Source organism: Abrus precatorius, unplaced genomic scaffold (genome assembly GCF_003935025.1).
Source record: "Abrus precatorius isolate BTA unplaced genomic scaffold, Abrus_2018 Scaffold11, whole genome shotgun sequence".
Taxonomy (NCBI): Eukaryota; Viridiplantae; Streptophyta; class Magnoliopsida; order Fabales; family Fabaceae; genus Abrus; species Abrus precatorius.
Window position 1 is genome coordinate 2,408,008 of NW_020874303.1, and position 23,654 is coordinate 2,431,661.

Here is a 23,654-nt window from a genome sequence, read left to right on the forward strand (position 1 = left end):
AGCTAAAAATAAAAGAAAAATTATAAAAAACTAAAATTAATTTTTTATTAAGAATAAAATTCCAATAAAAATGAAATATTTTGTATTAAATTTATTTTTCACAATTTTTTAAAAATAATTTAATTATTTTTTACTCTTTTTTAATTTTTTATTCATTTAAATACATATAAATTTTATTATTTTTTTATTTTATTTTCACTCTTTTTTATTTTATTTTTTTTAAAGATTCTATTTCACCTAGTCAAATCTTAACGTAACAATGGATTATCCGGACCCGAGCCGTTCGAGCGCAACCCATAGGGCATTGCTCCGACGACGCCGTTTTTAATGTCCAAAATTTAACCTACGCCTTATGCTGACACACAAAGGCGGTGTCGTGGGTGTGAAGCCGCGCTCTAACCTCCGGAGAAGGTTACGTTAGCGCCCTGTGATCACTGCTCCATTTTCGTTATCTACGGTTCCATCCATGGCAGAATCCACCGTCGCCGCAGGCGCCGTAGTAAACTTTGAAACAAAGGTTAATTACGATGCTAAACTGAAAGAGTTACTTCACAGAATCACTTCACTTGAGATAAAGCTCTGTTCCGACGCCACAAAAGAGTTCGTAAAGCTATTAAAAGCCGAAAACGGCGGCGAACTGCTTCGCCAGTACGTGCGCGGTTCCCCGAAGTGCTCGGAGTTATTGGAAGCATGGAAGCTTCGGCAAGGAAAACAAGGAATGCATTACGTATTTGATCTAATCTCCAACATTTTGAACCATAGTGAGGGAAAATATAAGCCTAGCAATGCTGAAAGTGTTAGTGTTAGTAAGGATTTGGATAGATTCGCGAAGTTGCTTGTTGCGGAGCATTTGAACGATGTTTATAAAGAGTTGAACAGCAAGGAATCGAAGCGGCAGAAAGCTGCCTTGTTGCTCGCTGCTTCGATTGTTAGGCGTAGCGCGAGCTTGGCTTCTGAGGTTGCGAAGTGCTTCGATTTCAAGCTTGGTGAATTCGTGAGGCTTGCGTCGGACCATAGGAAGAAGAGGAGGAAGATGAGTGAGGAGAGGGAGAGTTTGCTTCGGAAGTCGTTTGTTCGGTTCGCGATGTCGTTTTTGGAGGTTGGGAAGCCGGGGCTGTTGCGGTGGGTTTTGCAGCAGAAGGAGATGTATTCTGGTGTTCTTAGAGGGTTAGGGAGCGATGATGATGAGACTGTGGTGTTTGTGTTATTGGTGTTGAGAGATAGGATTCTTGTTGAAGAGTCTTTGGTGCCGCCGGGGCTTCGGAGTGTGCTGTTCGGAAGTGCAACATTGGAGCAGTTGGTTGATGTTTGTGGAAGGGAAGGGGGTGGTGGAGATGCTGCTGTGGTGGCGTTTAGTGTTCTTGTTAGGGTTTGTACTGATCCTAGTAATGGTTTGATGCCTGACTTGAAAATGCGTCCGAATCCGTTGAGGGGTAATCCGAAGAGAATCATGGGGCTCTTGAAGAAGCTCAGGGCTACTGAAATTCAGTATCATAAGAATTTGCTTTTGGCTATTGTCAATGCCAAACCTTCTTTTGGTTTGTCATATTTGAAAGAGTTTCCTTACAATATCGAAAATTTTAAATCTTCTTCATGGTCAGAATTGTTTATGTGATTTTTTTATTATATTTGTTATATTTTTATGCATGAGTAATGTTGGCAATACAATGTTTGACGCACTCTTTTCAGTATTCTTGAAAACTGGAAGCCCATTGGCCACCCTCTGTTAGGGGGGCTGACATGGGATTTTGTTAAATAACAGATACAATATTAAAAAGTGTGTCAAATGATGGTGTTACTGGCATTTCTCTTACGTTTGTGTGGTTTTATTCACCCCTTGTATTTTTGGATGGTGACTGATGTATTTGCAGGATTTCTGTGATATCTGTGGCAGCTCATTTGGTTTCGTCAGTGGGCAAAGGCCTTTGCCAGGAATTTGTTGCTTTTGGATCAAATGATTCATACCTGATTGACAATATGGATTTGCACAGTGTCATGAAGTGCTTGTTTCCTCGTCCATTCAGCAGGTCATTGTTTAATAAGGGATTGCCTCATACTGAATTGTATGTGAAACACGGTACTTTAAGGCTTCTTCTGGAGTTACTGAAATTGCTGGACTGTCTTTTTGGTTGTTTGAACCATAATTCTAGTTCCAGCAATCCATTCATGCAGCGCATGATGTCTATCAAGGAAGAAATCCAGAATTATGTTCAAGCTTTCCTTCCTGATATGCAGGTTTTATTAAATCTACTTTCCTCTTTAGATGCCTGTTCTGAAGCTTGTAATTCTAATTTAAAGAGAAGTGCATGCCTTTATGAACATAACAGCAGTAGTAGAAAGAAGTTAAAAAGGGATACTTCTGAGAGTGACATAGATATAGTTGTTGCTGGCATAAGTTCTACTCCAGATATTGATATGACTGATGACAGAGGAACGGATGATGAAGAGGATCTTATGAACATCATTGGGGAAATTTGGGGTGTGAACCTTCATTCTATGGATATTAGCACATTAAAAGACGGAGAATCATACTTGCTGTCTAAACTGCTTGACACTATCAGATATTATCGGGTATGTGCAATTTTTCAAATCTTGTTTTAAAAGCCATGGGAGACACTGATACTGTTAAGTCTGTTATGTGATAGAAAAAATATCTTGTGATCAAACAAGAATATTTTACAAAGTATCTCTTTGCAACATCATGATTGATGTATTCAAAGATTGGGGCAGAGAATAACTATCAATAAACTATTGTCAACTTCGGTTTAACTTTCAATGATTTTCTCTATTGCAAATCGTAAACTACATAGGGATTATATCTTTATTCTTTGTTTTTGTTAGAAACTCCTAGTTGGTGTCTTGGCGACTAGTACCAACATGTGTATCCACTTCTTTTTCTGAATGGTCCTGATTAAACCTGTTTCAGTGGCATTCCTCTGAAAACCTGAAAAAGTTTTACTATCCAGCATCTAGGGTGTAGTTGCCATGTTATCTCCTTTTTCTTTTTGTTCCCTTTGCTCACTTTATTATAATCTTCTTAATGCATCATTCATTTAGGTTTACTCTCTTATTGAAACTCAAAGCATTCTAATACAACTTTGTGGTGTTTTGCAATGGTTAATTTGATTCAGACAAAATCAGGTTAACACTGTAAACTTACTGTTAACCTCAGCATGAGTTGGAATTTAATTTTCTTTGCAAACTGCAAAATGTCAATATGGAGTTATATTTTTGGGATTTTGAGTTTACCTCAACTTTTATTTTATAGTGATTATAAAAAATAGTTCATTGTCTTCTTATACTGTCAATATATATAAAATTATAAGCATTGAGTGATCACACCAGATCAATCAGATTGTAACATGTGGCACAGTTGAACGTGAACTGTCAGATTTACTTTTAAGGGAAATATAATCTGTTGCGTGAAATTCTCTTGTTGCAACTAAGAGCCTGGCCAGCATCTTGCTAAACCATCCTAGTGAAAGAAATCCAGTGTAATTATTTTTATATATATATTTTCAAAGTAATGGCTGTAATTTATCTTATATTTGTTTTATGTTTTTCTTGTGCAGCGCACACTGCCTTTCACCCTGGATAATTCATTTGAATCTTTCAAGGGTCTTCTCAAAAACCCATTAGAGTTAGCAGGTCATTTGCAGGTCCCATTGTTGTCTTTGCTTGTGGAATACATTGAATGGTGTCCCGACAATGAAATTCCCATAAGAACTCCACCCATGTTGTACAAATATCTGCAGCCATTCATTAAATTGTTAATGTTCTCACCAAACATTGTGATAAAGGATCTATCTTACAGGTTGGTCATGGCAGCCATGTTCAGTACTGGCGCTTTTGACAGAAATCTTCATGAGATAGAAGCATGGTTTTTATTTTTACCAGGTTATCAGAGAAAGAATTCCCCTGTTAATATCTTGGAGGTGGATGTATTACAGAGTTTGATTCTATTTGTCATATCATTCTTGTGTGATGCTATTTCAACACTTGGAAATAACTTAGTCAAATATTGGAATATCCTTAAGAATTATGTCCATAGTCTGGAAGGTTGTAAAGGTAATTAGTTCTATATTCTCATCATTTATTTCTTTGTGGTCTAACTCTGAAATCACTTACATTATAAGCTGAGTGATAAATTCATATGATCAGTATTTTTCACTAAGACTATGAAATACAATCCATAATTTCATTTTTATACCCATAGTATCCAGTAATGGTCCTTTGCTATGGCATTTCTGGGGACATGCTACTAACTGTCATACCGAAATTGTGGAGAAAGTTTTGGCACTTTATTGCTGATCCAGTAGTTTTCATTGCAGACTTATCACCTTGTTTTAGCCCTTTTATCATATGTGTGCTGGAGAAATGTTTAAAGGTGATCCGATCTAAATCAGGATCCTGCTCATTGCCTAAAAAATCAATGATATTATTGTACACTTGCAATACAGTCAAGTATCTCTTGCAAACACAGGTACATTATGCATCATTGACATTTTTTGCTGAATTCTGCTTGCATTTTGTGCACATCTAATGTTAGATCTGTGCTTTTGATAGGTCAATGCTGAATTGTTATCTGCTGTAGTTAATGCAGAATTGAAAGAGAGACTTGGTGGCAGTTATGAATATGATGAAGTCTTTCCTGATTGGAAGCCACTGAAGAATTTGTTGGACTTTGTGAAGAGCATATCATGTCAACAAAGTTGTTGCCTTTTCTCTAAAAATGAAGAATCTGTCCCTCCCGATGGTTCATTGGGAAGTGCACTCAGTGGTGTAAATATATTGTTAAATAGTGGAGCTGGTCATAAGATTGCTGAAACAACCACAGCTTTCATATCATCAATTATTTTGGAAGGTACTGAGAAAGTATTGACTAATCTTCCATCATGTGTGGTCATTTCCCGTGACTTACTTGGGGTTCCTTTCTCACTCTTATCATCAGTGTTTTTTCTTGATTATACTGTTCTTCTCCATGCTTCCAAGTTATGGCCTGACATGTTTGAAGCTGGCTTGGATATGGCCATTTCAGATCTTGGCAGTGATAGTTGCAATGCTGCTCCAATTGTGACTTCTGATCTTACATGGTATCCAGACTCTCTAACTTGTAACCAACTTTTAGATGCTTCTGAAGCTGATGCTACTGCATTTAGTATCTTTCTGAAACAGGCACCTTTCCATGTGATATTTCCTGCAATGATGTGTATGAATGATTCTTGTGCATCAAAGCTATCTAAAATGCAAGAGCTTCTACTGCATAAATTATCTGAGTCTCCAAATGATTGCTCACTCCTTCTGAACCTGAAGCTTGTGTTGTTCTGGACTCATCAGATTCAGTTATGTTATAAAGTTAACCCATTAACTCAAAACGAACAACTTTTGAATATCTGTGTTATGCTGATGGGGAACTTATTTGCTCAATTGTGGGTTCCAAAAGCTGGATCTGACAGGTCTCTAAACACTGCCTTTTTTTCATCAAGCCATAATATTCAAGAAGTGATCAAAACCATTTTTTGTCATCCTTCTGTTTTGACATCATTTTCATTTTCTTTGGGAAGTGGTCAAAACTTTACAAATGAAAATGTAGAGAACAACTTTGATATGATTGATGTACTATCTAGCGAGGGGTTTCACAAATTTGGTGATCCAATTTTAAAAATATTAACAATGGCTCTAGACTACATGTGGGCCTTATTTGGTGCTAAGCTTTGTGCATTGAAAGTTGGAGATGTTGCTAATAATTTTGTGAAGGCCTTTAACAGCGTTCAACAAAAGATGTTTCTAGATTTCAGAAACATATTTGAGCTGTGCATTCATACTAAAGATATGATGCCTCTCCTTCCAACAGTGTATGCATTGCATACTTTGCGTCAGTTTTTATCCCCTTTTCAGCTCCTTGAATTAGTAGACTGGATGATTAGTAGAGTTGAGGTGGATGATTTGGCAATTAAGAAATCCTCTTTATCTGTTGGATGTTCCTTAGCTGCTGATGCCTTCAGTGCTTTGTCCATTTATTTTCAACAGACAACTGGAAACAGGGCACCATATGATTTATTTTGGGAGATAGGTGAGAAGAATATGAAAGGTTATATTTTTGTGCAGATCTACAGTAAGGTAGTTGACTTATCAGTAAGTTTTGATATAGATAGTGCAGATAGATGTTTGCTTGAAGCTGTCAATGCCTTGTATAAACAGAAACAAATGCAACAAGAAACTTTTCATCCTCTGCTGCTGATCATGTGGAAAATTATAATGATTACTCCAGCAAAAATGCTTTCTCATTGCATGTACAAGATAAATGCAAAGAAAGCTAAGTTCTTACATATTCTCACTGAACTGAGCTCTCTGCACTTATCAATCTTTGGGCATTTATTTTTGGCTGTAGTGAATAGAAGTTTACATCATGATGTTGGTGTGATAGGGCATACCTATGATCTTACTCTTTCAGAAGATCAGTTTATGCTGCTTTTACCGGCCTCTTTGTCATACTTGAGCTTAATTTCTGAGAGATTTGGGGAGCAGAATCACAAAGGTTTTGAACAGTTAACTTACTTTTATTCAAAAATTATTTTAAAAGGTTTAAGTCAGTGGAAGAGCTTTTCCTCAAAAGACATATTTGAGGAACAGAATGGAGAATTCATTCCATTATCTGTTCAAGAACTTGTGTGTCTTACTGATTGTAGTCTTCTTGGAAAATCAATTCATATGTTGAAGCATTACTTTGCTCTTAATGGGGTTTCAATAAAACCGAAGATGCGATTAAATCTATTCAAATCCATTTTCCCAAAATGTGCTTCACTTGATGACCTGATGCAGTGTGACAGTGAAGTTATTGATAGTTATTCTCTGGCTCAGTCTTTGAACATTATTAATCGTGTTGTTGTGAAGATATCACTTTGTAAATTATTATTGTTTCATGAAGAAGCAGGTGGAGATTTGAAAGAGGTTTCTGTGAAAATGCAAAGCAAATTGGGAACATCCAGGATACGTTTCATAAATATTTTGGTGGACATTTGGCAGTTTGTTGTTAAAAAATTTTCTTTAGCCTCTGATCAATCTGGAACTTCAAAAAGAACAAACATTGCATTGCTATATAATCACTTGGAAGTTTTTGTGTTAAAAAGCATTCTTGAATTGGTTGTAGAGATGCAAAATTATCTTATTCAGTTGCAATCTATTTCCTTCCTTGAGCATTTAGTCAGATCTGCTCTTCTGTATAGGTTTGTTGATTTTACAACAATGAAAACCCTCCAGGTTATATTATGTCAGCTTAATGAGGGGAGGCTATCATATGATTTGTATCTGCAGTTGTTGCTTGCTCATTCTCAGTTTGCCCCCACTCTCCATTCAGTGCGCAAACCAGCAGGTTCCTTTTTGAAGCCTGTATCCAGTATTCTGAAATGTTTTCTGATTCCTTCTCTTGACCATTGTGAAAATGATGAGATTCACGAAGAGCTATCAACTGAGTTCGCTAGAGGACCGTTGGAAATTATTAAATTGCTTTGTAAACTGTTATTGATAAAGTCTCGTCAAAATGATTTAGATTATGGAAATGATCTTGGCATAAATTTAAAAGAACTGCATGCACTGCTACGTCATTCGTATGGTGCTACACTTAGTCAGATTGATTTGGCAATATACAATCTGATGCAACAAATTGAGTCTATGAGTGGATCATGGTCCCAGAATGCCGAGTTAGATTCATCATCAATTGAAGAATGGTCCGTCAGCCAGTGTAGAGACAATCTTCCAATTGACCCTGACCTATGTGTGTCAACAGTTTTCTATTTTCCCTATGACAGAAGTATCTCTGATGAGCCATCATCTGTTAACAAGGTTGAACCAGATACTGTCAGGAAAAAGGTTGAAGCATGCTTTTAAGTTACCTACAATAATCTGTGTTTCCTGTCTTTAGTTTTGTACCTGTTCTAGTTATCCTGCCATAATTTTAATTAACTATATAAAATTCTGTGCAGATACATTCTTCTCATTTTGATGTTAGAGAACGTTATGATCCTGTATTTATCTTGCGATTTTCGATTCATAGCCTCTCAAAGGTATATATAGAGCCTGTGGAGTTTGCTGGGTCCGGGTTGCTTGCAATTGCATTTATTAGCATGTCTTCACCAGATCATGGGATAAGAAGATTAGCTTATCGCACTCTTGATAAATTTAAGAATGCATTAGAGGTTGGTAATGGATTTATTTATGCTTCTTGTTTTGTGGTTGGATAAAATTTCATTATGGCAATGTCAGATATATTTTATTTCCATATGTTTGAAAATTGAATTATTAATTAATTTATTTGTATATAATTGATACTTTTTTACTCCCTTATAAAATGCTACATTCTTATGGAACAATCGGATTGATTTGGGTTGGTGAAAATGGGGTGTGTTGACTGTTCATTTTCTCTGGGGCAGCTTCTTGTGATTCATTTCAAATGTTTTGCAAGAACAATGATGCCATATATTTATCCCTTACTTGGGCAGTTTTGCATGATTCATTTCAAATGTTTTGGCAAGACCAGTATTTCAAATATTTGTCACATTGCATTTTAGAGAGTTCTTTTGTGTTATTCTATTTTAACTGGTTAGATAAAAATGCCAGCATTTTAATGGGTATTTTATTTTCTTACATTTACTGATCATGTTTATAGGGCCTCTTTGTTTTGCTCATGATATTGTCATGGGTAAAAAATTATTGATATGAAAAGAGATTAGACAAATTTGCTGTTTCTTTCCAAGAAAAATCTTGTTGGCTGTGGAAGCATTGCCTCTGTGTGTGTGTGTGTGCATGTATTCCTTGTTGGAAGATTGTGTTTGATTAACAGTCAAAATGCCTTGCAGAAGTGCCAAAAGAGGAAGGATGTAATGGGACTTCGGCTTCTATTAAATTCTGTTCAAAATAGTATAGAAGAAGCATGGCAAAGAATCCCATCGGTTACTGCTCTATTTGCAGCAGAAGCATCTTGTGTATTGTTAGATTCATCATATGATCATTATGCTGCTATAAGTACTTTCTTGATACACTCTTCTAAGTTGAATATGAGGGTAAATATCTATGACCATAAAATTTCCTTTCATGTTGGAGCTTTATTTTTTAATCAAAGTTTGTACTTTGTAATGAAAAATAATTCTATGTTCCATTTACTTCGATTTTGTAGGTCATACCTATGTTTGAGAACTTTTTTTGGAGTACATCTGTCAATTTCAAAGCAGAAAGGTCTTGGATCCTTCGGCTAGTGTATGCTGGGCTGAACTCAGATGATGATGCCATGATATATATCAGGAACTCCATCCTTGAGAGTCTAATGAGCTTTTATATCTCTCCACTTTCAGATTTTGAGTCAAAGGACCTGATTATTGAGGTAAACACATTCTTAAAATTTGTTTTGTTTTTTTCCCATGTGTCTATCATAGTGCTTTAACATGTAGTTTTGTAGTATATCTTCATTTTGTGGTATACATTGCTGGAAATTACCTGAAACTGTGTTACTATCCAACTTTATGTATTTATATTATAACTTGGTTTTCCTATTGTGAATGGAATCACAGATCAGTGTCAATTTTTGAAATTGTTGACTTGAATTGCTTCAAGTCCTAAAATATACAATTCACAAGTCAAAACCCAAAACTTGAGTTTCTAGTAATATTCAGATGCTGTTTATATGAAAAGATTTAGATGTTCCATTTTATGTGGACACATCCAACTATCAAACAACACATTGAAGATGATGTTCATGAGGACAGTGGGTTGCATGACTTTTAATTTGGAGTAAACAGGGATCAAGAGAGACCCAAAAAAACCTTAGATGAAATTATTAAAAAAGACCTTTTGATTAATTAAATTTCTAAAATTTGGTTTTTGACCAAGTTTTATGACGTCGTGTGATCCATGTAGCCAACTTCACCTGTTTGGATAAGGCTTGGTGTTGTATCATAGATTATCTCTTTATGATTATTTTCCCTAATTCCTTATTTTTCATGTCCTAATATCTCATAATTTGATTCCTTATTTAGTTAGGATTATTAGTATAAATAGGGGAAAGTGCTTTATGTTTTATCAATACATCAACATATTATTACATTGTAACATATCACATAATATCAAGTCAATATCAATTTTGTTGTGTTTAATCCCCTTTCATCCTTTTCCTACCTATATGTGGAGACTTGAGAAGTTTATTTAATAGAAGCTCTTTTCAGCTTATTTTAGTAAGTTTCATTGTTAAATGCATAGTAGTCAATAGCGGAAATAGCGGCCGCAATCGCGGCGGAGCGGGGCGGAGCGGCCCTTTCCCGCGACGGCGACGCTGTCGCGTCGCGTTTCACAGTAGCGGCTGTCGTGCCGCGATTCGTGGCGGAAAACACCGAAAATAGCGGCTGGAGCGGCCGCTATCTCATTCTCGCGCGTTTCCCCTTTTTGCCCCTCATCTTTTACCGTTAGGGCCCTTTAAGGGGGGGCAATTTTGGAATTTCGACCCCCCCTTATTTTTCTGAATCATCTTCTTCAACCCTAGCCGCCATCAGTCTGCTCTCCTCTCTTCTGTTCTCGTTTCTCTCTCCTCTGTTCTCGGTTCTCTCTCCTCTGTTCTCGGTTTTCTGGTCATCCTCTGTTCGCTGTGCTCTGTTTTTCCGGCGAGACTTCTACTTGATTTTCCGGTCATCTTCGTCTCCGGCAAGCTTCTAAGGTGACCCAAATTATTTTGAGTCATTTTCTTCATCTCTTCTCATCTTCTTCAAGGTCAGCACAACTTTCCGGTCATCTTCTCCAACTCCGGCAGACTTCCGGCGAACTTTCCGGTACTGAACATTTTTTTTTCCTATATTTTTCTCTGTTTTTTTTTTCTCTTCTCTGTTTTGATTCTTCTATTATTTTCTGTTCGAAATTTCAAAGCTTAAAGAAGTAATGGCTACTCCTCCCAATCTGTCACAAGAAACCGGCTCTGTTTCAATTTCATCCTGTGCATTAGTGAAGCCTTCAGGAAATAATTTGGATATAGGTTGGCAATGGAATAGTTTGAAAGACATAAATAATAAAAAGTCTGTTACTTGTGACTTTTGTGGAAAAACGACTACAGGCGGTATTACCCGAGCAAAGAGGCACCAAATGGGAGTGAAGGGAGATGTTGATAAGTGTCCAAGAATTCCCAAAGAAATAAAAGAAACACTAATAGCAGCTCATGAGAAGAAGAGAATTGAAAAAGAGGTATATTTACTTCAGCATGATGAAGATGATGATGATGAAGAAGAGGTGCAAGAAATTCAAAATATTCGTAGTAGAAAACGACCTGCAACCTCAAGTGTTGCATCAGTTTATGTTAGTGGTTGTAATGCCACCAAAAAAAGAAAAAATGTCAAGGGCCCATTGGATTTATTATGGTTAAAGAGTTCAGAAACAAGCATCAAATTAGCAAAATCAAAAAGACAAACAAGTATAAATGATGCTTGTGTCAAAGAGGCAAGAGCAAGAACAGTTCAATACATAGAGCGATTCCTTTGTAGGAATGGAATTGCTTTCAACATTGTGCGCTCAAAAAGTTTCAAATTAATGGTTGAAGCTATTGGAAACTATGGTCCACATCTAAAGCCTCCTAGTTATCATGAGTGTAGAGTTCCTCTTCTTAAAAAGGAGTTAGAGTATACAAAGGAAATGTTGAAAAGTCGTGAAGAAGAAAGAGAAAAATGTGGATGTTCAATTATGTCAGATACGTGGACGGATAAAAAAAATAGAACATTGATCAATTTCTTAGTAAATTGTCCAACTGGTTCTATGTTTGTAAAGAGCATTGATGCATCTGCTTATATGAAAACTGGAGAAAAGTTGTTTGAGCTCTTGGATAGCTTTGTTGAAGAGATTGGAGAGAAAAATGTTGTGCAAGTAGTTACTGATAATGGAAGTAATTATGTATTAGCCGGTAAGAATTATTCTTTACTCCCTATATTAATTTCAGTTACTAATTATTTTATTAGTTTCTAATTTTAGACTATGCAATTTAATTTTAGGTAAGTTGTTGCAAGCTAAAAGACCACATTTGTTTTGGACTCCATGCGCTGCACACTGTATTGACTTGATATTAGAAGACATTGGAAAAATACCTAGAGTCAAGAGAACAATCCAAAGGGGAGTTACTCTTGTGGGTTTTATTTATAATCATTCATTGACTTTGAATATTATGAGGAAGTTCACCAATAAAGCTGAATTGGTTAGATATGGAGTGACAAGGTTTGCCACAACATTCCTCACATTACAAAGGTTGCATAATAAAAAAAACAACCTTAGAAAAATGTTCACTTCCGATGAGTGGTTAAAGTCCAAAACAGCCAAAGAAGCTAAAGGAAAAAGGGCAACAGACACTGTACTTATGCTTTCTTTTTGGAATGATGTGGTTTTCTGTCTTAAAGCTATGGGGCCACTTGTGCAAGTTTTGAGACTTGTTGATAATGAAAGAAAGCCTGCAATGGGTTATATATATGAGGCAATTGATAGAGCTAAAGAAAGCATTCAAAATGCATTCAAAGGAAATGTAGACAAATATAAGGAGATTTTTGCTATAATTGATAGAAGATGGGAGTGTCAACTTCATCATCCATTACATGCTGCAGGTTATTATCTGAATCCTCAATTTTTTTATAGCAATAAACAAATTGAGAATGATCCTGAAGTTGTGGAAGGCTTGTATAAATGTATTGAGAGGCTATGTACAAGTGAAGATGATGTAGATAATGCTACAGTTCAATTGTCAACATATAGGAGAGCTGAAGGTCTCTTTGGTTTAAGTGGAGCAAAAAGACAAAGGGCTACAATGGCTCCTGGTAAGAGATTTGTTTAATTTTTTTATTGTAATGTAATTATGTAGATATAATACAAAAGGTTAATAAGTTGATGCATAATTTGCAGCTGAATGGTGGAAGAATTATGGAGTACGTACACCACATTTACAAAATATTGCTATTAGAGTGTTGAGTTTGACTTGTAGTTCATCTGGATGTGAACGAAATTGGAGTACTTTTGAGCACGTAAGTAAATATCTGAATCCTCAATTTAAAGTTCTTTTATGAAAAGTGAAAATCTAATATTTTTTTTTATGGTAAAATAGATTCATTCTAAAAAGAGAAGCAGACTTGAGCATCAAAGGTTACAAGACTTGGTTTTTATTAAATATAACCAAGCTCTTAATGAACGTTTTGAGTGTTCTGACGTGGTGGATCCTATTATCTTAAAGGATGTTGATGATAGTAATAATTGGTTGCTAGAAGGAATAGCTGGAGATGATGAAGATGCTGTAGATGAATTAGTGTTTGATGATGATAACTTGACTTGGGGAGCTGTTGCTAATGCAATTGGGGCTAGTGAGCCTATAACCTACACTAGGCGACAAGCTAAATCAAAATCCAAGACAACTACAATTGCTTCTTCATCTAAATCTAAGGGAAAAGGGAAAGAAATTGTACAAGAAGAAGAAGAAGAAGAAGAATGTGATGACGAAGACTCTGAAGAAGAGGATGAGGAGGAGGAGGTTCTTTACAAAAGTAGTGATGAAAGTGAAAATGAAGAGGACATTGCAAATCTTGGAGATGAAGATGATGATAATTATTAAAATATTTGTATTTGAATTGAACACTTAGTATTTTTAAACATCTAAGCATTAGAGACTTAAATTTAGTTAGTTAAATTTATTTTTATATTTTGTTGTTACTTGTTATTGACATCTAAGCATATATATATATGTGTGTAATTTAATTTATGAGTTTATGAGTATATTTATAATACCTAAAATAGCGGCCATCCCGCTATCCGCTATGCCGCTATAGCGTTTTTGAGGTCGGCCGCTCCGCGCCGCTATCCGGGATTGACTACTATACTTAAATGTATGAATAAGCTCCTATTTGATAACTGTTTGGTTAATAGTTCTTAATGAAGCTATTTACCAGAACACACCCTTAAATGGTTTGAGATGCTATTGAATATAATGAAATATCCTTTTACTTTGTGTGATTCTTACTGTGTCTTTACTTTTTCCTCTACCAATATGTAACAGGGATATCTTATTTACTCTGCAGGTGATAAAGAAATCTGTCAAATTGCATAAGATTGCCCGTCATTTAGTGAAACATTGTTCTTTATTTTCATGGTTTTCATCTCTCATCTCAGTTACCAGAGAGAGGCTTGATGGAGAACAAAATAGATTTTTCTTGAAGCATGTGTTTGTAGTGTTGAAGGTAAAGTGCTTGATTGTCATTCAATTTGTTGGGGCTTTGCTTTATTACTTGTAATTGTAAGCCTGCCTATTTTTTAGCAAGGTGGTTCGTTGAGCTTAGTGCTGAAGAGGATTAAAGTGGTAGTTTGATGCTTTGATAAACCAAATTTTTCTGAAAAGGAGGAAAGTTAAAATCATAAAACAATAATTTACTTGTCTTTTGCCATTTTTAATTAAATTTGTGACCTAAGACTGTCTGATCATGAAAACAGCTTAATTTCCTTGGCATGCTGCCTGTTTTAGTCTACCATTGAGCTTGGTTAGCTTCAACACCAAATTATCCCCTAAAATTGTTACTCAAAGCTGTCTTTTGATTCCTTTGATTGTAAATCATATGTTGACTGATTTGCTAATGACATTCTAATGTAAGATTTATTTAATTTTGTGGCCTTTTTTATGTTTAAAAAAACAAACGGTGTACATTAGTCATTTATTAGTTTTTAAACTTTCAGTTTTCTTTTTCTTTTGCGCTGAGTATCTATAGCTTTAATTATTTAGGTTGTCAATGTTGTTATTTCATCTGGAAGCATCTCCAAGTGGTTGCAAAATCATGGCCTTGAGCAGCTTATGGAGCTTTCATCCAAACTATTTAATTTCTTACTCCATGATGTAACATTGGGAAATGAAACTGTGGATCTAGTTAATCCTTTTCTACAAATGATGGCATCAGTGTTGAAATTATCTCAAAAAAGGAAAATATATCAGCCTCATTTTACCCTATCAATTGAGGGCTTGTATCAAATGTATCGGGCTGGAAGTCTATGTAATCAAGCCACAAAAAGCACTAATCCGGAGTTTGCTCTTGAAGCCATACTTATGAATGCACCTCTTGTTTCTATTTTCTTGATGGTACTTTCTCTGATCCCCCTTATTTATTTATTTTTTATTATAAAAACTTGATCATTGATTACTCTTATATGTTTTTCTATATTGTTTGTCCAAAGACATACAAACAACCAATCTTGGATTGTTTATATTTTAATATTTTTATTACACTTTAGCTGACAAATGCAATCTATTAAGCACAAACACTGCCTGCATGGAAACTTCTCTTGTTTGCAGTGTTGTAATGTGAAATACTTGTTTGATACTGAAACCTTTGACAGCGTCAAAACACCTGTTCGACACACATTGGACACTCCTTATAAAGTGTGTAATTAAAAAATTATTTTTATCAGCTTGAACATTTGAAAAGTAATGAGAGTAGATTGCATGACTCTTAGTCTGGTAAAAAAATTTAGAGACTCAAAAGAACCTTAAATGAAGTTATTAGAAAAGACATTTTGATTAACTAGATTTCTGAAAATTTAGTTTTTAACTGAGCTTAACAATGTCATGTGATCCATGTAACTGACCTTACCTAGTGGGATAAGATTTGGTTGTTGTTGTTGAACACTTGAACCGACACCGACACTTTTATAATATTGAAAAATTATGTTAGACATCTTAAAAAAATAAAATCAATTTTTCAGTTTATATATATATATATATATATATATATATATGTAATAATACCTCACTTTTATGGTGAGGTTCATTATCATATGAAAAAGTTGAATAAACAAAAATATACAAATATCGATTATCAATTGAGATGTATATGTATGTTTTGGACAATGGTATCACAATGTCCAATATTTTGGACATTAACTATGTCATAGTGTTCTGTCAGAGTTCATGTTTTATATATTGCAATTGATATCCATATTATTTATTGCAACTTGATACCTGAAGATGAAAAAAATAGATGGAATTTATTGTTCATGCTTTTTGGTGTTTTAAGTTGTGCAAATGTGGATTAGGCTTGGTTACACCTGCAAGTATGTAATAAATTATTTTACTCGATCATGTTCTTGTAAAAGGTTTGATTTTGAAAATGTAATTGTTTTGGGTTTTAGATTTGGCTTGTTTATTGTGGTTTTTCTCAATCTCCAATATTAAATGGTCATTTCTTGGAGAAATTGTATATATCGGGCTATAGCTCTGGTTATGATCAAGCCAATACTTCCGTATATTTTGACCAATTTGCTTATAATTATTGATTTTGGCAAATGAGTGGGTGGATCCTATCATGCAATGACTATGTTGTGAATAACCATACTTGTATGTATACAGAATCAGGAAAGGCTTAAAAGCTTTTTTTTCTGGGCAATTACAACTGCTTTACAGTCAGAAACAAAATCTTCTCAAAGGCTAGGGTCCAACGAGTCTCAGTTCTGCAGAAACAATTTAAGGGAAGAGTTTCAAGAGAACTCAATAGTTTCAACACTTCTACGTTGGTTAACAGCATCAGTAATCATTGGGAAGCTTCATAAAAAATCTGATAATGTGGATTCAGGATTCGCTGAACCACATAACATGGAATCCCTTCATTCTTTACTGGTGCATGTCGAAAATTCCACTGGACAAACACATGATATTAAAATTGATTCTGCAGAATTACTAGCATCGACAATTTTCTATCTTCAATTGCGTCTTGGCAGCAATCATGAAGTGCTACCATCGGTTGTATGTGCTCTCTGTCTCCTGACTTTTGGTACCTCTAATTTTGTAGGTACGCTGCTTTATACATTTAATATACTGAGTGCAAATACGGTGATAATTCAGGGTTGACTTTTTAGTTGGATGTTTTGCATCGACACTCTTGCTTTTGGCCAAATTTTTATGCTTTTTTCTTCATTTTATAGTAGGCAGAACTGATTTATTGCAAGGCTACGACACTTTAATATCATCGCACAGTTCAAGGGTACGGTGTCCTCCTGAAGCTAATCCAGCTTGGAGATGGTAATTTTTCTCGAGTCTTTAAATTTCTTATCTATCCTTATGTTCATGTAGGTTGTAGTAATGATGTTAAATAAGGAAAATGTAGTTTATTAGCTAAATTTTTATAATTCTTGGGTCACATCTAATTTTTGAGACTTGGGGGAAAGATGTCAAAGCACTTTTAGAAAATGGAATTTTATTAATAAGATTGGATTTGAGTTTTGATTATCAACAATTGATCTAAGTGAACTTACTGTAGGTGAAGTCGAATCATACAATTAGTTGTGGGTTTACTGTAGATAAACTTAAATGTTGTACAGAAAATGCAGACATGAACTAGACGATGTATATTTTACTGCTACCACAAACAAAGTCTGATTGTATAATTTGTTATTTATCTATGCTTCAAAACAAATCATATATTTGACCTGTTTTTTGTTAGGTCGTTTTATCAGCCATGGAAGGATCATTCACTGGAGCTCACTGATTCACAGAAGATGGAGGAGTATCATTCTTGTCTAACTTTGTTAGTGATTATCTCAAATGTGCTCGGTGGAAAGAAATTAGAGTCAGCTTGTTTATCCCCTCTAGATGTAGAGATAACTGACTTATTCCAATGGGAAAGAAGTTTACTAACAAATTGAGTGTTTATTAAGTGTATAGCTTATTTTTTGGCATGTCAGGAAGTGTACAGCTTAGTGTCAAAGTAACACACAATATAACCAAGGTGCAAATTTTGACAATGGAAACAGCTTATCTTTTTTGTATTTGATGCTAATATGGAAGCTGATCTCATAGCTAATTTACTCCTATTGATTAAATTAAAATTTTGGTCTTTTACATGTGATGTATTTTAAATTTAGTCCCAACATGAAAAAGTGCTCAATATGGCTCTTACATGAAAATTTTATTTAAGTTTCCCGTTATAATTCATTTAACCGAGTGTATGTGCTGTTATTAGTCTAACAATATAATCTGAAAAGGTTTAGAACACGCTTAATTAAAATAAATAGTTATCAATAACATTTTTGTTTTTCATTTATGATCTTAATTTTTAATTTGATTCTTATAAGCAAAATGTTAAATCAATCTCTGAAGGAAAAGAATTCTCATTCTACTCTTAGCCAGTACGCCTGTTTATAATAAGGACTTAAATTCGGTGTAGATAAACGAATTGACTTACAAGGTCAGGTATTTAAGAATATTGATGCAGGCATGATTTCAACGATATAGTGTTGAATTTTGCGTCTGATAATTAGTAACAAATTCCTTAGCACAATTCGTTGGACGGTGGAGAGTGGATTGGTATTGAGTATCATTACTCACAAAATTCCATTGTGTTGGGATCATTCATTCCCTGATCTCCTTATTGCTGTTGACTATTTTCTCAAATTAGGATTCTCACCTGGTGCTTCACCAAGCAAAAGAATACTGTCATATATATAGAGATGTGATTGCCGAAAATGGTCGGTCATACATAGGTAACATTCTTTCTATCATGACCATTAATTGTAGTTGTTTATGTCAATATTGTATGCTTTTTCCAAGTCGAAGTTGAGTAGTTTCATATTCATGTTCTCAAATGGTTTGTAGTCTTTGGATATGTAGCTTGGTACACACAAATAATACAAATTATCGTCCCTTTTATGGTACTTGGGATATGTGCTCTTCCCTTTTCCCTTTCAACTCTTATGGGCTATGGCTCTGGACTTATAAAATGATCTTTTCATAATGGTAGGATAATAGTAGGGATAACATTTCATGCAAAATTTAAGGACTCCATGGCAATAGCCCTTCCTTGGTTTGTTTTTTATCTAAGTGCTTTGCAGTTGATATGCTTGTCGAAATTACGAAATTGTTATGGGAACATTTGAATAGAATGAGTGTAGAAACAAATTTTGGTCAAACAAATTTCTTTTTATAAGTTTATAGAAATGGTCACAACTTCATTTGAGCTACTTTAAACATACACCTTGATGGCATGTTCCAACGCCACATTGTTCCCTACAGTTGCTTCATGTCCACAAGTGTGAGCATATGTGGGAAATGTCTTTGAAATTTCGTTAAGAAAAAAGCCTAACATAGGTTTGCTGATAAAATAAGTTGTTATTGCTTTTCCATTTACATGAAAATCACGTCAACGAAAAACAAACACTACAAATATTAAAACAATAAATTTGCACGTTTCGATGAATGACTTATCTTACGAAGTGAGTGAAAACAATGAAATTTGCAATAGAAAAAAGGGTAAAACAAATTATAATAACAGTATATGACTTCCATGGAGAGAATAAGGCTAGTATAATTGTGAGCTATAACATTCTCGAGGTTGGAAGAGTGTGGTCTTTGCCAACACCATTGATTAGAAGCATAACAATACTCCACTTGGTTACTTAGACACAAGTTCAGAGTAAGGTTGGATAAAACCTGATTTGATTAGTTTATAGACAAACTTTATATTAGTCTTTTTTTTTCACTCTTCTTGTGGAAGGGAACTATTTATGCAATGCATCAAAAGAGAATTTACATTGAACATACAAAAGAAATGGTTTTTATTGGAAATGATGAGAGTTGACATCCAAACAAGGTCCATGATAAAGTGACATGGCATTACAAAAAGCTGCAGACCTTTCTCTTAATTTCTTTCAGTTTTAATGGAAACGAAATCTTCAGAGAAAATATGAGAATTGGTCTTTCTAGTGGGTTCAGCAAACTGATTGTAATGACATGAGCATCATCATCCAATAGGAAATAAACCAAAGTAAAATTCCAATGCTTGGTTATGCCTCTCTTGGATTATTTACCTGAATTTGTTGAAAAGTCATATAAGCTATTTAAGGTGGTGCTCATAGTGCTGCTATGCACTCAATTTCAATCTTTGCATCTAATGGCAAGGCAGCTACTTGATATGTTGCACGAGCGGGGGCAGGTAAAGGGAAGTCTGAAACCATTTAAAACATAAATAAATGATTATTGACACCAATACTGCAAGAAGTGAAAAAAATAAAAATTACAAAACAACAGATAAAACCTTATATTCTAGCATAGTACTAAACAATATGAAAGCATAACCTAACACAAACTAACATATGAATCTTCAATTTACACACAAAAAAAGGAGAGATTTTCAATCCAAAAGCTAGCCAGCTAAAATACAAGCACATTAACTGCCAGAAAATGGAGCAGAATTAATTTCTACAGCATGATATAATTTATTATCAGAAATAAATTCATTGGTAGGTAAGTAGAAGTGTATTGAATGGATGACTAATTATTGTTATTAAAAGAAATAACAAATAAAGTTCAAAAGTTTAGAATGGTGGAACTTGTCATTACAACTAAACAGTCTATTGAATGCTTTAAGCAGGGATGTAAACTACTATCAAGGAAACATTAAATCACTACCACCGAACTCACATTTAGCATAGATCTCATTAACTTTCGTGAAGTCCTTCAAGTCAGCCAACCTGGAGGAAATAAATGGTATAATCTAGTCATCTTGCCAGCAGTTGATACAATTCAAATTAAGGAACAGCATAGAACTCATACAAAATTGTTGTCTTAACAACTGATGAGTAGCTGGCACCCCCAGACTTCAGGATCTCCCCCATATTTTTTAGAACCTGCAATGTGTAATTATTTCAAATGTCAGCCACAAAATCAGTAAAATGCATTTTTACAGAAATGCAACATCAAGACAAAATTACTAGCATACATTACCATTAAAGTGATAGGAATTTACACACATCTATCTCAAAATGATTAATAACATTCAGAGAATGTAGGCATGTTCCAGAAATTACTTATATATTGGTTTTCCATTTATGCAGAAAGACATCATCAAGAGTAGGTGATATACTAATTCAGCATCGCAAGAATGTTAGGATTCTCATGATTCTTATTGATTCAAGGAGTCTTATGATGATAGTGGTCGTAATGGCTCAGACTTCTAATACGCTAAGACCTAGATTGATAGTATAAAAAGGAGTGTTAGTGTTGTTTGCTTTTCTTTTCTTTAAGTTTAATGATGAATTCTCAGCATTCTTATTGATGCTTTCAACAATCCATTTTTATTGACAAGGTCTCATGTTAGTTTCACCACAATATCTTGATTATTGATCAATTAAAAATTCAGTCACGTTCAATTAGTAAACTTAAGCATTCTTAGTGGTCACTCTAAATTATTAACTTCTTCCAAATATGTATACAGGGAGGATTTCCCATGATAATATTGTAAAAACTTATGTCCATACAAATTACTCAACCATTAGCAGTAAAGCCATCCAACTAAACCAAATCTCAAGCACAAGTTCTAATAATACCTCACAGGCCCAAAACCAAGAGAAATGTGACAATGTACAAATACTAAGAGAAGCACATATATTACAAAACGAAATAAGTTCAGAGTTAACTTCTTGTACCTGCTCTGTCTGATCTTCAACATTATCAGAGATGAACTTCCCTGTCTGCATTAGAGACCAAAACACACATTATCAGGGACGCATTTCATCAAGCAGCCAGCACAAATGCACCATTGCACATGTAAACAGAAACTGAATAATTGGAGGACTGAATTCATGAGTGAACTTCAGATGGATGATATCAAACCTCAGGAACAAGGCCAAGAACACCTGACACAAAAAGAAGGTTGTTGGCTTTGATTGCTTGAGAATATGGCCCCAATGCTGCTGGGGCCTTTTCAGTTTGAACAGCTTCCTTGATCGCTACAATCAATGAGAGTGATTCACAGCATAAGATTTTGAAGTAGATGAAAATAGCAATGCAGAGGTATTTCATGCAAACAACATTATATGTCTCTCTCCAACAAAATACAAAAGGCATCTCAACTAGGACCAATACATATACTTCAGTTTTATACATTATATTATAATTAAGTTTTTTTTTATATTTAAAATATGATTTTTTATCATATCCTTGTCACATGTTCTATCTTTATCTTTTAGGTCAAAATTTATTTACTTATGTCGCAGTCCTTAATCCTACAGAGTTTTGTTTGTCAAAACAAATTGGTACTCACTAGTCAAAGGGGTCAACATCTCAGCAAGTTAACAACTTCAGGCACCAATTTGCATCCACCAAAACTTTGGGTTAACATTTTTCAATAGTGCATTGCATATTTATTCATGCACAACAAAAATTAAAAATTATGTATATATTTTTTATTTTTATGCAACAAAATTCAGAGAAAAAAATAGAAGAGGAGAGAGAGAAACAGTACTGGTATGAAATAATCGAAACTTACGGGTATCGGTGGAGAGGCTCATGCAAGCGAATGGCACTGAGCGCTTAGACGAAGTCGAACGCAAAAGTGCATTTCCGGCTACCACTGCTCCGCCTATTCCGGCGGCCCACGATGCCCGGCGGCGAAGAACGCCGACGTTCACCGCCGGAATGTGAAGAGTCCTTGCAGCACACCACGACGCCATCTCTCTCTCTTTGCTTCGACACTGACTGTTTGTGATTCACTGTCTGAACACTGAAATCCTCGGACAAACATGGTTGCTTTTATGGTTAGTAATATTTCAGTTGTCCGAAATTACCCTTGTCTGACGTGGATTTTTGTTGTGAAACTAAGTGGGCTAAAAAAAGCTGGTCATTGTTTCCCTCGGCCCAAATTGAAGGTTCAGCCCAATAAATATTTGTTGAACCTTTCATGGTAGAGTACTTTCAGCCCAATACTTTTGACCAAAGAAAAACAAGGTATAGTAACAATGAGATTTGGATTGAGCATTGTTTGTTTGTTTTTTTAAGTTTTTTATTTTTAAAAATAAAATATAATACAAATTTATATTATATTTTTTTAAAATAATTTTTTTAAAAAAAAGAAAACAAATATAATACTATATAATTTTCAGTTTTCGTTTAGGTGACTTCTACGATAGTCTTAAATTTGAAAAATATTAATTTTTTTTAAAATTATACTAAAATATTAAAAAATATTTATATTTTTTTAAAAATAAATCACTAATTCTATTACTAAAATTAACAGTTATGATTATTCTATATATAAGAAAAGCATAAAATATCTTCTCATTTTCTGCCATAAAATTTATCTTTCGTTCAGAAAACTTATCTAATATTATGTAATAGATTAAATAGAGAATTAGACTTATTATTTAAAATATTATTGAAATATATTTAATATTTTTAATTAAATAAAACAAAGGGAAAATAAATAGGATAATTAACTATTATTAATTTGTTACTAAAAAGATATTTAGAATAATTAGTATTCATTTCCTTTTCCTTTAATTTATATTTGGATCACAAAAACATCAATATTAAGATTTTTAATAAAATAAAACGAAAATTTAATTTAATAATTTAATATTATGAAAATATTTTCAATATTTGTTAATCACGTAACATAAATAGACCAGTAGCTAGGAAAATTATTTTTTATTATTTTATTAAATAATTTATAAGTAAATATGGGATTTGGAATAACAAATGAATCTCTTTGTTTCCCTTTCATGTATGCTGGAAAATGATAAACGTATGGATGATGAGATCTTTAATATTTAGTTACAGAATAAAAAGGAAAATTAATTTTTTTTATTAAATAATGACTGTATCCTTTTATTTCTGTTTTATGTATTTT

General features: G+C 34.2%; 2 protein-coding genes across 2 annotated transcripts; one reads left to right on the forward strand and one right to left on the reverse strand.

The window, feature by feature from the left end:
- The first annotated feature begins 466 nt into the window (after nt 1-466).
- LOC113854301 lies at nt 467-17,676 on the forward strand. The gene is made up of 13 exons (XM_027485238.1): nt 467-1,596; nt 1,872-2,571; nt 3,573-4,059; nt 4,332-4,483; nt 4,567-7,869; nt 7,983-8,195; nt 8,856-9,059; nt 9,173-9,376; nt 14,073-14,231; nt 14,768-15,118; nt 16,385-16,823; nt 16,957-17,053; nt 17,475-17,676. The coding sequence occupies exons 1-13, from the start codon at nt 467-469 to the stop codon at nt 17,674-17,676; spliced, it is 7,641 nt and encodes a 2,546-aa protein (XP_027341039.1).
- On the reverse strand, nt 16,956-22,531 carry LOC113853642 (reactive Intermediate Deaminase A, chloroplastic-like). The gene is made up of 6 exons (XM_027484129.1): nt 22,296-22,531; nt 21,641-21,756; nt 21,454-21,498; nt 20,582-20,655; nt 20,450-20,499; nt 16,956-19,973 (listed from the first exon to the last, which is right to left on the reverse strand). The coding sequence occupies exons 1-6, from the start codon at nt 22,477-22,479 to the stop codon at nt 19,879-19,881; spliced, it is 564 nt and encodes a 187-aa protein (XP_027339930.1). The 5' UTR covers nt 22,480-22,531; the 3' UTR covers nt 16,956-19,878.
- Nucleotides 22,532-23,654: the final 1,123 nt, after the last annotated feature.

What these genes read in the sequence shown, in the direction of transcription:
- LOC113854301 (XM_027485238.1), top strand. Translation starts at nt 467, where the DNA reads ATGGCAGAATCCACCGTCGCCGCAGGCGCCGTAGTAAACTTTGAAACA. An exon ending in AATTTTAAATCTTCTTCATG is followed by an intron (nt 1,597 to 1,871) that starts GTCAGAATTGTT and finishes ATGTATTTGCAG; the next exon opens with GATTTCTGTGATATCTGTGG. An exon ending in AGTATCTCTTGCAAACACAG is followed by an intron (nt 4,484 to 4,566) that starts GTACATTATGCA and finishes TGCTTTTGATAG; the next exon opens with GTCAATGCTGAATTGTTATC.
- LOC113853642 (XM_027484129.1), bottom strand. Translation starts at nt 22,479, where the DNA reads ATGGCGTCGTGGTGTGCTGCAAGGACTCTTCACATTCCGGCGGTGAAC. An exon ending in GTTGTTAAGACAACAATTTT is followed by an intron (nt 20,500 to 20,581) that starts GTATGAGTTCTA and finishes TATTTCCTCCAG; the next exon opens with GTTGGCTGACTTGAAGGACT. An exon ending in TAATGAGATCTATGCTAAAT is followed by an intron (nt 19,974 to 20,449) that starts GTGAGTTCGGTG and finishes AAATGGTTTCAG; the next exon opens with ACTTCCCTTTACCTGCCCCC.